General features: G+C 37.8%; 1 protein-coding gene across 4 annotated transcripts in view; it reads left to right on the top strand.

Moving 5' to 3' along the window:
* Positions 1 to 13,170, top strand: part of COL19A1 (collagen type XIX alpha 1 chain) — a 203,112-nt gene that overhangs the window by 101,085 nt on the left and 88,857 nt on the right. For all 4 annotated transcript variants that reach the window (XM_055713942.1, XM_055713941.1, XM_055713945.1 and 1 more), the window contains one exon: positions 12,287 to 12,340. In XM_055713942.1, coding sequence (XP_055569917.1) covers positions 12,287 to 12,340 — 54 coding nt within the window. The remainder of the gene's footprint in view (positions 1 to 12,286; positions 12,341 to 13,170) is intronic.

The raw sequence follows: 13,170 nt of genomic DNA, 5'->3' as shown, positions 1-13,170 counted from the left end.
AAATTTGACACAGAGGACCCTATTTTCAGAAAGCTGAGGATGTGGGGACATATCCAGATAGATGTGAGGGTGCCACAGCTCCTTGTCCTCAGGTCCAACTGGTAGCAGGGCTGAGCATGCATTCCCAGTAGGTACACAAACACACACACAGACATGTCTGGCCACACAGGTCAACAGAGGTGGACACACTCAGCACTCCCACAAACAGCACCGACAACTTCATCCTGTTACTTTCTCTGACTGATCATGACAATGGTCTGGGAATGATAAATACGTACATATATACAATGTATATATTCACCTACTTGCTAGCCAGTCCAGCTTGATATTCACTGCTGATGTCATACACACTCGCACTGCCTGTGCTTACTCCATTTTTGGGTACCACAAAGACATTAGACCATTTTCTTTTATGAAACACGTCATCTGCTTCTGGTTTCTTTTATTACACGATAATGCTGCTACCGATAATAAAAATAATTTAATTAATTTCAGTATTTGCTTAATTATAGTCCATTAAAAAGTCAGTGATTGGATATGTCAAATATTTGAGAATAACATATGCTTCAGTATGAAGCATTCTTTTTCCAAAAAAGGAGGTTGCAATATTCTTTTCACACCAAATAGCAAACTGTTTAGAGTTTGTCCTTTCAAACACTTGCAGAGTTATGTGTCATGGTATTCACATCTATACAGTCTTTGTATCTTACTTAATGCCCTGATATGCATAAAAGACACAGTCTGGAAAGGAAAAAGAAATGCAACATTATAATGATGAAAAAAATAATGTACTAGATTCTAGTGAAGAACAATATTTTGATAATACAGGTTTTTTAAAGTTTCTACAGTTCTTAGAGGGAAAAAAGCAAATAGGTATCTTCCTTTCCTTCTTTATAGAAAAGGTCTGTGTATCAGACTCAGGAAGTTGCAAATTTGGTCACTAATTCATTTATTCCCTTTCATGTAATTTAGCTGAAGAAAATAAAATGTGAGGTCAGACATGACGATTAGTTGTCTTTTAAGTGTCAAGGAGACTTCTTCAGTATGGATCTAACTGTTACTTTGTGAGGATCTGGTATGTGCCTGTGCACCAGAAAGGAGAATTGACCTGCATATTAGTTGTATTGTGGCTAGATAGTGCTATAGAGATGGTGGAAGAGGTTTTTAGTTTCCTTGCAATGATCTGTGCCCCAAGCATGTATGAAGCCTGAAGAGAAATGTCCCCAAAACTCTCCAGGGCAAGCGCTGCTTCATAAAAGTAATAAATTCTGTCTGAAACCAAGTGATTTTGCTTACAAACTGAAATGAGAAGGCGTCCCATTAAGGAAAGTCCAGTTGGGTAAAAACAGTTGAGAATGGTGGAAGAGAGCATGGCAAAAATTAAAGCAAAGATAAAAACTCCCAAATCCCCAGGCTGTAGTTCCACAGCATAAATAGCTCTTCTCCCAGACTCAGTATTATGAACTACTTCTACACTATTCATATTAGCCATGTAATCCTAAAAACACTGTAAGAACTATCATTCATAGTGTAAATGATTATACGTTGTCTTTTCACCCTCTTCATTCCCAAGACCATAGCAGCAAGCATCTTCATTAGATCTGACAAACACTGAAGGTTGTAACCAGAGACCCATACTGTAAAAATAAATTCTACTTTACAGTTTCAAGATTAAGTTGCCATGTTTTATGGTACTTATGCATATTTTATGTTTTATGGTATCTTGATTTCCTGAAGATAAGTTAGTACTGTGTCCCAAGATCAGTGGCTGTTTGCTACGGTTCATGTCTCGCTAGAGGTAAACAGGGCCAATTCTGTCCTTCAGCTTTTGAATATACAGTCAAAATGTGTGTTGGAAGAGTTAACAGTGAAAGATTTTTAATAAACAGCCTTGATTCTAGGATCGTTACTGCAGTAGATGGATTGGAGTAGATCTTGCTTCAAATAGATTCTTACAGGCCTTGACGGGATCATGGAAATAGAAATAGGATACTTCTGGAGATATGACACAGGAAAAAGAATTGAGAATGCCTATTTTTGGGTGCTATAGGACCATAGAATGGTCCTTTTGAGCATTTCTTGTGTAAATGATGAAAAAATTATTACATCCATTCTGATAGCACCACCTGGATATGTTAGGCCTGTTTTGGATCCATGCATTGTCTTTGGTCACAGTTGTGGACACTCAGCTTTCCTGAGAGTTATACTCAGAGGCTAGTAGTGTGATATCAAAAATCAGAAGCTGCTTTCAAATTGGCTGAAGTTACTCCTTCTGTATCTTAAGTGGTTCAGTTTCGTAAAAAGGACTGTCAGAGAATTACATTTCTTTGATTATAAAATGCTGTGCAAATGTTTCAGTTGATTCAGGCACAGCAAGCTGTTTCTGCATTGGTACATCCACTGATGGTTATCTTTACACTTTCTAAAAGGAAACATTTAAATTTTAGTAAAGCACACATGAGCCGTCAGAAGGATGTTACTAACTGGCGTACTGAAACATTTTTTTTGCATAACTGCTAACTGAGAGAAGAGACAAGAGTGAGTGTGAATTGGTTTAGCAATCTGAAGACAGGTTACAACACTGTGGGAATATATGGCCCAGCAGGAAGGCTCTCTCTCCGCACCACTGTCAATAGTTATGTGTTTCTGTTGGCAAGAGCTAAAAGAAGATGAATTACATGAATGGTGGTGGCTCGGGGAAAATTCAGTCTTCAGAGTTGTTTTATTTGTGTGACTTCTGTGTGTCTGTGACTGTTATGATATATAATCATGAAAGGAAGATACATATCTCACTGTGAATAAGTAGTAGGTCAGATAGTATCAAGGTTCATTTGTCACTGAATGAAAACTTCCTATGTCAGGATCATTCATGCTGTTATCGCCAAAACGTGACATCAGTGTTTCAGTTATGAACCCTATTAAAAGTTTTAAAATGTTCCATTTGTTTGGGACTTACGCATAACATGATAAATTTATCTTCTACTTACAGTCATTTTTAGTTTTTTCTAATGTGAAAAGGATTTCTTTCTTTTTATCAAAATGCAAAATGAATTATTATGCTGAGGACAGGGGGGAAGAGGAGTAAAAATAATGAAACACTGTTAGAGCCAAGTCCAAAATACATTTGGGCAGGGAGGGAGGAATTATTGAAAGGGACTTGGTTTTGCTCAAACTGGACAGCTGAGCATGGGTCATCGACCTTCTGCTCTCGTGCAATTGCATATCAAGACAGGTGGGAAATGATGGCATTACAGAGCTCTGCTGCCCTATGCAGCTCTTCCATTCCTGTGTATTTCCATAGAAATCATACATTAGTGGAATAAGTTGGAGAAGGTCTACCATATATGCTGGTATCAGCATAAGCTAGAGTATCGGCAGCATCATGTGGGGCCAGAGCATTTTCCCCACACAAAGACCTGCACCATGGTCCTGTCCTCAGCATGGGGAGTGTGAAGGTGGCAAAAACTGAGACTGCTTCACTGCAGTCATTCCCAAGCAGCTGGTTGGTGGTACTTCAGTCCGTGGAAAGTTGTCCATAGTTAATCTACAGAAGAATCTAACAGTTGTAGAAGCTCTTGGGTTTTCATTTGTCTGTGCTTTCGGTACCTGTGAAAGTCAAAAAGGCATCAGTGACCCTGTGTCTAAATGTTTGGTCATCCCTGATGTGTAGGAAATCCTGTGCTGCTCAAAAGCACAGCAAGCATGCTCTGCCCTCCATGAAAAAATCACGGAAGAGAATGAAGTTATTGGTACTTGGAAAAAAAAGCTGTATTTTTAAAAGTGTTCAACTGACAGATGTAGCCATTATAGTCTCTGTAAGGAATGAGGGATACTTGGAGGCAGTATGTATGGCAGAATTCATAAATGCCCAAGAGCTGTAACAAGCTGTCAGGTGGATGTACATATGCCAAACCACAAAACCGGGGAAATAATACTGCTGCTTTTTAAGATGCAAGAATGATTTTATGAATTTGTAATGGAAATTTCATAGCTCAGAAAAAGTGTGTTGCTCTGGGAAAAAAAGCAGAGCTTTGAACATTTCTGCTTGATGTCAGTTAGCAGAAAATCTCAACTGAAATCCTAGAGTGCATGCACACTTAAAACTTCTCACTTGCAGCAGTAGCAGAGAACTCAGAAGGAAAATTCTGTGTGCCTTACTATACATTTCTGCAGTGAAAAGAGATGGGATTAGAATTGCAGCCTGTGGGTTTCTATAAATTTCTTTAAGGCAGGTATGGAAGTCTTATTAATACAATTTCATTGTTCTTGGATGATGAACTAGAGGTGGAGGAAAAGAAACAGCATTGTAGTGCAAAATATGCTAGGCTATAAAAAATACATGAAAAAATTATAAGCTTTATGTAAAATCCTAATGAAATTAGTAATTTCACTAGTTCTAAGTGTATTTGTTTGATTCATGCATTATTTGTACAAATACATTTAGTGGCTTGGATTGTTAACTTTGACATATATCTGCATAATTAAGCACTTTTAGGAAGGAGATGAAGTTTTTCTGTGTTTCCATGGAGTCAGTTAACAGTGCACAATTCAAGATATATGTATTTGTTTTGTCTCCTCAGTTATGGTGGTAGTTTTATGGGAGTAGTCCAAAGTCATGATTGATTCTTATCCTTTTTTTTTGCTGTCTTTAATTTCTCTGGTATGTTCTTTCTGAATTGCTCTGTAAATACTATATGTCTCTTTTCTTTAGTATTTTTCCAGTGTCTTATAATACATGCTGGGAGTTTATTTTGAACTTTTCTCCCTAATTATGCCAACTTTATGGAGAGCAGTTTAGTCTTTAAAGGTTTCAGTTCCCTGATAAATTGTACTGTAGCTGAGGACCCTTCAGAGAATAAACCAAAGGGATTATACCGCTCTGTTCTGTGGTTTTGTCAAGAAGTGGAATTTAGTGGCAGAAGCTGGGGACTGTTTTCTGCAGGGGCACAGCTGGCTCTGCAACTTGCCCGCTCTGGTATCCCCAGCTTAAGCCTGTGCATGCCGTGTCAGAAGAGTGACAGGTGAGGGAAGGTAGTGCAGCCATCTCTTGTAAAATATATGGTAACTATTCCTCTTGACACTCGATATGCTGCTTTTAGTTCCTGAGGAAAACAAGCATCCATCCGTACGTTCCTGTGAACCTATCCCTTTCAGGAGTTATAAAATAGTCATCCAGATGGCACCAAGTGTTTACGCAGCAGCCGAGGCTTAAGTCAGTCACAGACAGAAGTCCCCAAGACTTGCTTACTAAACAGATAGTTGAAATGTTGGCTCCCAGGTCTGGTTAAATCGAGCCGAATGAAGCTGGTGCACAAGTGCGGCGCGGAGGCGGCTGTGGGAGGAAGCTGCAGGTTCAGGCCTGGGCAGGCTCTGCCGTCACTTTTGGCTTTCCTCTCCCTAAACAAACATCAGCAACAGATTACGCAGCTTGTCCCTCAGACCTTCAGCAGTTATGTGTGTAAAGTTAAAATTCACTTTTGGCAGCATTGCCTAGGAATTTCATAAATTCATTTGATGCATTACTTGAGTCATAGTGTAATTATTTGGCATTTATACGGAGCTCCAAAGAGGAGGCATTTGGTATCCCAGCATCCTTGCTGTTGTAGTGGGCAACAGTATTTTGGATGATTCTTCCTGAAAGATTGTGTGCCAGTTTTTGCTTTTCTTGACTTCTGCACACAGTTCCTTTCTTGTCTCACAGTGGAAAAAATAAGTCATCTGAATAACTTGTATTACTTAAGAAGGGGCACGCACACACACACATCCCTCGTTAGTAAGCATCTCAGCTAATATTATCCTCTCTTTCTTTTCAGGTAATGACATAAAAATAAAGGAGAGCAAGTCTAGTTAACTAAAGAAAGTATAGACAGAAAATTGTATTTTTATTCTAAAGATCTTTATATATATCCCTCTAAGAAAAATCTATTTGAGATTTTTTAATGGAAGTGTAATAATTTCGTGAAAATACTGAACTGTTCAGTTGTTCTGCATGAGATACGGTGATCTTTAACTCTCACAGTATAACTTGCAAATATTCTCTTCTTTAAAAAATGCTTTTAAAGTATGGAAGCAGATCCTATTAAGATTACCCTTTTAGTGAAATAGATGTTTGAGCAGTTTCAGTCTGTTTATCTTCTTTATGCAGTAATACCGATACTGAAGGTACAAGTGAAGATTGATGCCTTAGCCTCACAGAACACCTATTTTTCAAAAATTCAGTGTCTGCTAAGTTGGCACAAATGTGATTTATATGTCCTTCGTTAGAAGAATGATTTGAGAATAGTCCCATACGCAGTAGACACCAATGTAAAGAATCATTTCAAAGTACTCCCCAGGATTTTAAATAATACTTTTTTTTTGCTTAGAAAATAAAGCCATGTCTATTAAAAGTACTAGTTTCATAAAGTGTGAACTTCTGTGAAATTACTCTTCCAGTTTCCCTTTGAAACTATTATCTCTGAAGCAAAGCAGATTTCAAGTTACCAGAGAGCGCTACAGAAATGACCAAACCCAAAGCATAATGAGATCAGCAAGGAACCTATTTTCTGTTCACGTCAGTAATAGATTACCATGAAAATGTAGCTGATCATGTTTTCTGGCAGACTGAAATACTTCTGCTAACTGCTGTCTCCTTTCCCACAGAAGTAAATGGGTTGGCAGCACTTTTGAAAGCCAAATTGTGGCCTATTCAACTTTCCACTCCTAAGCAAAACAGTATGATTACCACAGCAGCAATAAAAGGCCAAACAGGGGGTACAAATCTTTCAGCTTGCCATCTCAACTTACTTCAGTAAGGATGAGAATGAGACCAGGTTGTATTTGGAAATGCTGATGATAGAGGTATTTGAGATAAGTGGTAGTCTAATTCCCCTCACTGAATGGTAGTACAAGAAATTAGTCATCCATCTGTGATTTTCCTCTGCCATTTTTCCCATTCTAGCAGAATTTTATAAGTGAGGTGTGTCTGCATGCTCTGTGGATTTTCGTGTGGGTGGTGTTGGACAGTCTTGTGGACAAGAAAAAGAAACAATCATAGCCATATTTTAAGATCTCTCTCTTCCTCACTCTCCTGTTTGAGCTTTGAGGTGGGTCAGCAGGACAATGGCAGCAAGTAAACTATCTTGAAGATATCTGGGAAGCCAACACTGTAAGCCACCTTGACTGTGGGTAAACTTTATATTTCAGCTCCTTTGCTTGCTGAGGGTAATAGCCCATTCTTACACAAGAGGAGGGCACGCGTTTCCCCTCCATATGATACAGACCAAAGAGGAAAATATCCTCAAAATAGCATAGAAGAATCACAGTGACAATCGTGACCTGCACAGTAGAACTTGTCTGGTAACACTTCCAGATAGGTAGATGAATTTAAGATCTAATTGAACTGCATCTTGATGCATCCTGTCTGGGATGCTGGGACGTTCTTGAATGAGTACAGCCACAGCAGTACCATCCATCCCACAACGATCCATGATCACACATTATGTTATGTCAGGAACTTGGAAATCCGTGGTTGCTTTTTACCTGACTATTGATTTGTGTGATTCTGTGCTGGTCTGCTTGTGGGTTTTACAGAAGGATCATTGTTTATGTAGTACATCAGCATGACAGATGTTTTTTGTCCTGGTGAGAACTGTACATTGAAGAAATATGTCAAACCCCTCCAGTGGGAATTGCCCACCAATTCTCTTTTAAAATGGTTTGTGTTGATTTTGTTTCAGTACAGCTATACCTTTCTGTTTGTAAACATACTGTTTTCAAATTACTTAGCTGAATCATGTCTGTTATAGCTGTGTCTTTTTAAAGTAGCAAGTTTTATCATTATAAAAGCTCACATATTCAAGTGGTTTAAAACACTACCAAGGTGTTTCTGCATGCCTAATTTAGGCTTTGCCTCTGTTTTCAATTGACTCATCTCACTAAACTACATATACTTTCTTTCTGCCTAGTAGCATTTATTCCACATAAATTGAGGTCATGTGTTTGCTGGAATTCATAGTGAGGAAAAAAATAGGTAAGTAGTTTGGGTATAGAACACAGAAACCAGTCTGTAATGAAATAATTTTTGTGCCTTAATTAGATCTGCCTTGCTATTGTTAGCATTTGTATTGTATTCTAATTTGTGTTGAGAAGGAAAGGCTGCCAGCTCAGAACCTATTTCAGCAACATTACCTATGAGTATGTAAGGCAGCTGTCTAGCTTTCTGCTTAAAAAACTATCACCTATGTTTTGAAGCCACTTTCAGAATACAAAAAAATGTTGTCTAATATTTTACTCTTTTGCCATCGTCCATAAGCTTCCAGAGGAAGTAATACAAATTACAATTTCAAGTAACTTCATTCTCTCACTTCAGCTGGGATTTTCCTTTTTGTTTGTTCTGGTTTATTTTAATTCACTAAGGGGTCACAATAAAACCTTTGCTTTTGTTCAGTGTGCATTCCTAGGCAGTTACTCTAAGCTATTAAATTTATGAACCAGGTCGCCACCATGTCTCTGCGGATGCTTGTTGTGATGTATCAGGCATTTAAAAATGTTTTTGTACCTCCAGGTTCACATGACAGGATTTTAACCCTTTTGTAATAAGTGGTTTCTGATAGCTACATGCCAGCTAACACACTTTAAATTGATAGTTTATGAAATTTAAAACAGCTTAACTGGCTCAACTGTTAGATTACTTTTCTGTTACTTCCAAACACATTTTTCTTCTACCATTTCAATTTTAATAACTCTTAATAGATTTTATCTCCTGATACTTGAAAAAAATATTGTTAAGTATTAAAATATTAATTCCTACATATATTTTCAATGTCATGCAAGATTTTAAAAGCTAACTTATTCTTCTGTAGCTTTTTTTCTTAAACCTGTCATTTTTCCTATATTCCCTCAACTAAAGATTATTCTAAGTTTTGGCAACATTTTGTTTGAAAATCTGACAGCATGTGCTTCATAGCATGCTTGCTTTTTCTTTATTTAGCTTTACAACCAGCATCTTTTCCCTTACCAACGCCTATGGTTTACCTCTTATAAAGGAATTCACAAGTTTCCACTCTCAATTTTCAAGAACTTGTGCAAGCTTCTTGTGCCTGTCTGTGCATCGTGTTTCACCTGTTTTCATAGCCATCTTCGCTCACTGTAATAGATTTTCTAAGTTTCAGATGTACCCGAGCCCATTTCCAGCTTACTGACTCTTTTTTCCCCAGACTACATGGTAATGTTTGAGAGATTTGCACTTGATGTTTCTCAAGCTGCTTCAGGCATGTAAATCCAAGGGGCTTGCCTGGTGTGTGACAGGTACAAGCCCTAAAGACTTCATATGTTATTTCAGTTGGCTTCTACATAAAGTGGGTAGAAGGCTACCACCTTCCAACCTCAAAGGTGGCCTGGCACATCAGGAAAATCCTGTGCATATCAGGCTACCTGTAAGGATGCATTATATTTTCCTGCCGGTCTGATGCTACAGGAATGGGCTGTTCTTATATCTCACTTTGCCTTGCGCTATTCCTACGCCTCCTGTTGTTCACTGCCATACCATCCTCTTGCCAGTGCGAGACTATCAGGGTGACAGACAGTGAATCATTTTGATAGCTTTGGATGTTGTTTGCCTGGGGAGATGCCACAGGTAAAATGGATTTCTTTCTGACATAAATGTTTTCAACACAATCAATGGCATATCCCGCGAGGCCACATGCATATACTCGGTCTATATTCTGTCCCTTTCTGTCTGCGGTGGTGGGCTCCCTTGGTGGGCTTTGTCTACCCACTGTGCTCTCTGTGACTTGAGGCAGTCAAGAATCTGATCTTTGATTTCCAAATGGAGATCTCTAGAAGTTAAATAGGCATAAGACCTACGCAGATACTTTGTCTTCCTACAAATACGTACTTCTGTGCTAAACTGTTACATTCATTGCCAAGATTTATAGAAGTTCAACAGGGGGTGTTTTATTTGTTCCTTTAGGCAGATTTCACTGTAGGGTTTTCCGTTTAATTCCTCGCACAGGTTTCTTCTTCAGTTGTTTTTCCAGGATCTCATCCAGTGAATGCTGAACAGGGATAGCATTGCTAAGTCAGTACCGTTACCAGGTTCTGACAGTTTTACAGCCATATTAGTTAACATGGTTCATGTTGTCTTACCACTTTTTAAAGCAAAGATCCCACTGAAGTTAGTGTGAACTTTTACCTCAGTTTCAATGTCAGGATGTGGCTCCTTGTACAGGGTAGTCCTCCCTGCCTAGTTTCCAATTGTAAGCTGCTCTCCTCCCTTTCCTCGAAGATAAACCTCCTTATCTGGTTCCTTTTTCTTGACAATGATATTGTAGAGAGAAGAAAAAGAATAAAAGTCAGTCTTGGACAGAAATGTTGGTTATTAATTATCATTATTGTGCAGTTACATTCTTGTGTAATTTTTGTCCCCTTGGAGCCTTTTTGTACAGATATGAGAGGCTAAGTATTTCCTCCTCCATAAAACAGACATTACAGGTTTTCATCTCACTCCCCTGCATAAAGTTGTCCCTATAAATGAAATATTAACAAAACATAACTCCACCTCTTCCTGAATTCTCAGAATCTTTCCACAAATGTAGAATACTGCTAACACTTGGACAGTCAGAATTCTCTGCAAGTTCCAAACTATCCTGAGGAAAAATAGAGAAATTTTATGGAGGTCATATTCACATACTGCTTTATGGGTTTGTGCATGTATAAGCTACTTAACTGCACTGTAATTAACTTACCATGATTTATTTGTTGGACACAACATTGTCATGCATAGTCTAGTTCCATAAACTTTTGCAGAAAGATGGAAATGGTGCGCATCAGTTGTGTAAATGATCCTGAACCTTACCTTGTTTACATTATAAACTGAAGTGAAATACTATCTGAGGTAGTGTTCTAGCTTAAGTGTTTGAAAGTAGAGAAATGATAGGAATAGAAAAACTCTTGAACTGACTACTTTTATTTAAATTTTGAGTCATACTTAATTCTAAACAACTTAAAACATCACTGGTAGATACATGATCTAGCAGCTTTGGCATGCCCACTAGTTTCTCAAGTGTATCTTGGGAATTAGAGATTATAAATGAACTTTTAAAATTCATTTCTGGAAATCTGGACGCTTTAAAAACATGATTCTCGAAGGGCTTTAGTTTACCCTTACTGGGGCAATAAATACGTGTAATTGAGTTTAAATAAAGAGTTCAGAGTTTGATCAAAGATGTAACTCAAGTTGAAGCAATATGTGAGTCTGAGTAATTTAAATGGTTAAGAATTTAACATATTAATATTTCAAACTTTTACATAAACTGAAGATAAGTTATTTAATTTTGTGATAGCCTGTTAGAATATGCAGTATTGCGTTCGATACTTTTTTTAAAATTATAAAAAGTACTATAGTTCAGTACTATTTGCTGATTACATTGAAACAGATTTCATATTTCTTGTTGCTATAATGGAAATTGGATAGCTTCCTCGAAGTAATTTTTTTTAGAAATTGTGTTCCAAGGTGACATAAAGTTAAGGGGCAAGGGACACTGTTCCAAGTACAGAGGTGTTATTTGAAGGCTTTATGTTTATATTGTACATTAATCAGATATAAAATTAAAGCCCCAAAGTGTTGGAAACAGTCTGTGATTCTGTCTGTGACTGCAAAGGCAGATTCTTGCGCTGAGTTCAGAAGGCAGGCTCACAAGTCAAGGCTACGTTCAAAACACCCAAAGCTCCTGTGCCTGGTCAGGGGAGAGGGCGACACAGAAGTGGCTCTGAAGGGTTTTAAAAAGCTGAGCCAGGGACACAGAGGAAGCTGCATGGGGCTGGTTCTTTCAATACAGCAAGCATACGGCCTTCTGCTATATTTAGTCCCATTTCCCTCCCCTCCCTTCCCTTCCCCTCCCCCTTCAGGGACTATATTTGAATTTGAGTTGTAGAGTAAGGTGTCATTCATTTAATGTAGCATTTCTTCCTTTTCTTATGGCATCCGAACTTAACAAGATGAATCACTTTTCATGTAACAATGTAGTTAAACATAGCTATGCTTAAGTAGCACTCACTTACCTCTTCTTTTCCAAATGCTTTGGCCTTTATAAGGAGGAATGTAATTAGTAATTATTGTTTGCATTTTTTCTCACACCTGAATATAACATTATCCTGAAAGAAGTTATTATGAATAACCTATTTTTATTATTAGAAATAAATGCTTTGTCTTGACATCTGACTCTTTGGCTTAGTCTTACTTCTATAGAATAATGTAAGATAAATAACACTGAATGCTACATTTGTTTAATGTTTGTATTTTCAGGGTTTGCCAGGACTGGAGGGTCCCCAAGGTCCACCTGGCAAAGAAGGTCAAAGGGTGAGTAAACTTGCTGAACAGCTGGTGAGCGTGCTAACTGACCTTGATGTGTGACTTCTTTCTAAGCACTAATAAAAAATGGAAAGGTAGCAGCTGAGTATGAAGCATGCTGACAACAAACCGAGCTCTGACATTTGAGGTTTCTCTTCAGTTGAAGGCGATTTAACAATTTCAACCATCTAAATTGTTTTAATGACTGGCAGCACAGATGTAGATATTGTCATTTGTGCAACATGTTTCTGCTGTAATTTTAAGTGAAAGAATATTAAAATTGCACAGAAGTTTTCATTTTATTGCAGGGACAGACCTGACTATGCCTAAGATATATAAAAATATGAACTTAAGGTCATTATCTAAAAGATTAGGAGAAACCAGTACTAGTGACCCAAGTTTTGTTGCAGATGCAGTTATGCAAGTGTCAAAGCCTAACATGTATATACAAAGAAGAGAGATATGGCAAGGGGTGTGAGGGAGACATTATGCCCAAGACATGAAATAAATCTTCGGTTATTCAGAATTTTAATATAATGAAGTAACTGACTGACTGGTTTCTCTGTGTTATGTTTTTGTTCTCCCTGACTTACTGAATTTGATAGTTCAATAGGACAGATAATGAATATTTATGATTGCAGTATCACAAGAAATAATTCAGTTTTGACAGCGTATAGTCTAGTCTGTTCCTAAAAGTTTGGGAAGATATTCAGACTCAAACATTTCAGTATTTTATGAATTAAATTGTGTCCAGCTTGTGTTTTCAGAGTTGGGTGTCTCAGTAATTCTTGGTTTGTTTAGGCAACTTGATATTTAGTATCTCAGTTAAATTATCTGTA

The sequence above is a fragment of the Falco cherrug genome, chromosome 6, assembly GCF_023634085.1.
Source record: "Falco cherrug isolate bFalChe1 chromosome 6, bFalChe1.pri, whole genome shotgun sequence".
Lineage (NCBI taxonomy): Eukaryota > Metazoa > Chordata > Aves > Falconiformes > Falconidae > Falco > Falco cherrug.
Note: the sequence above shows the minus strand (reverse complement) of the source record. Positions and strands in the feature narration are given on the sequence as shown.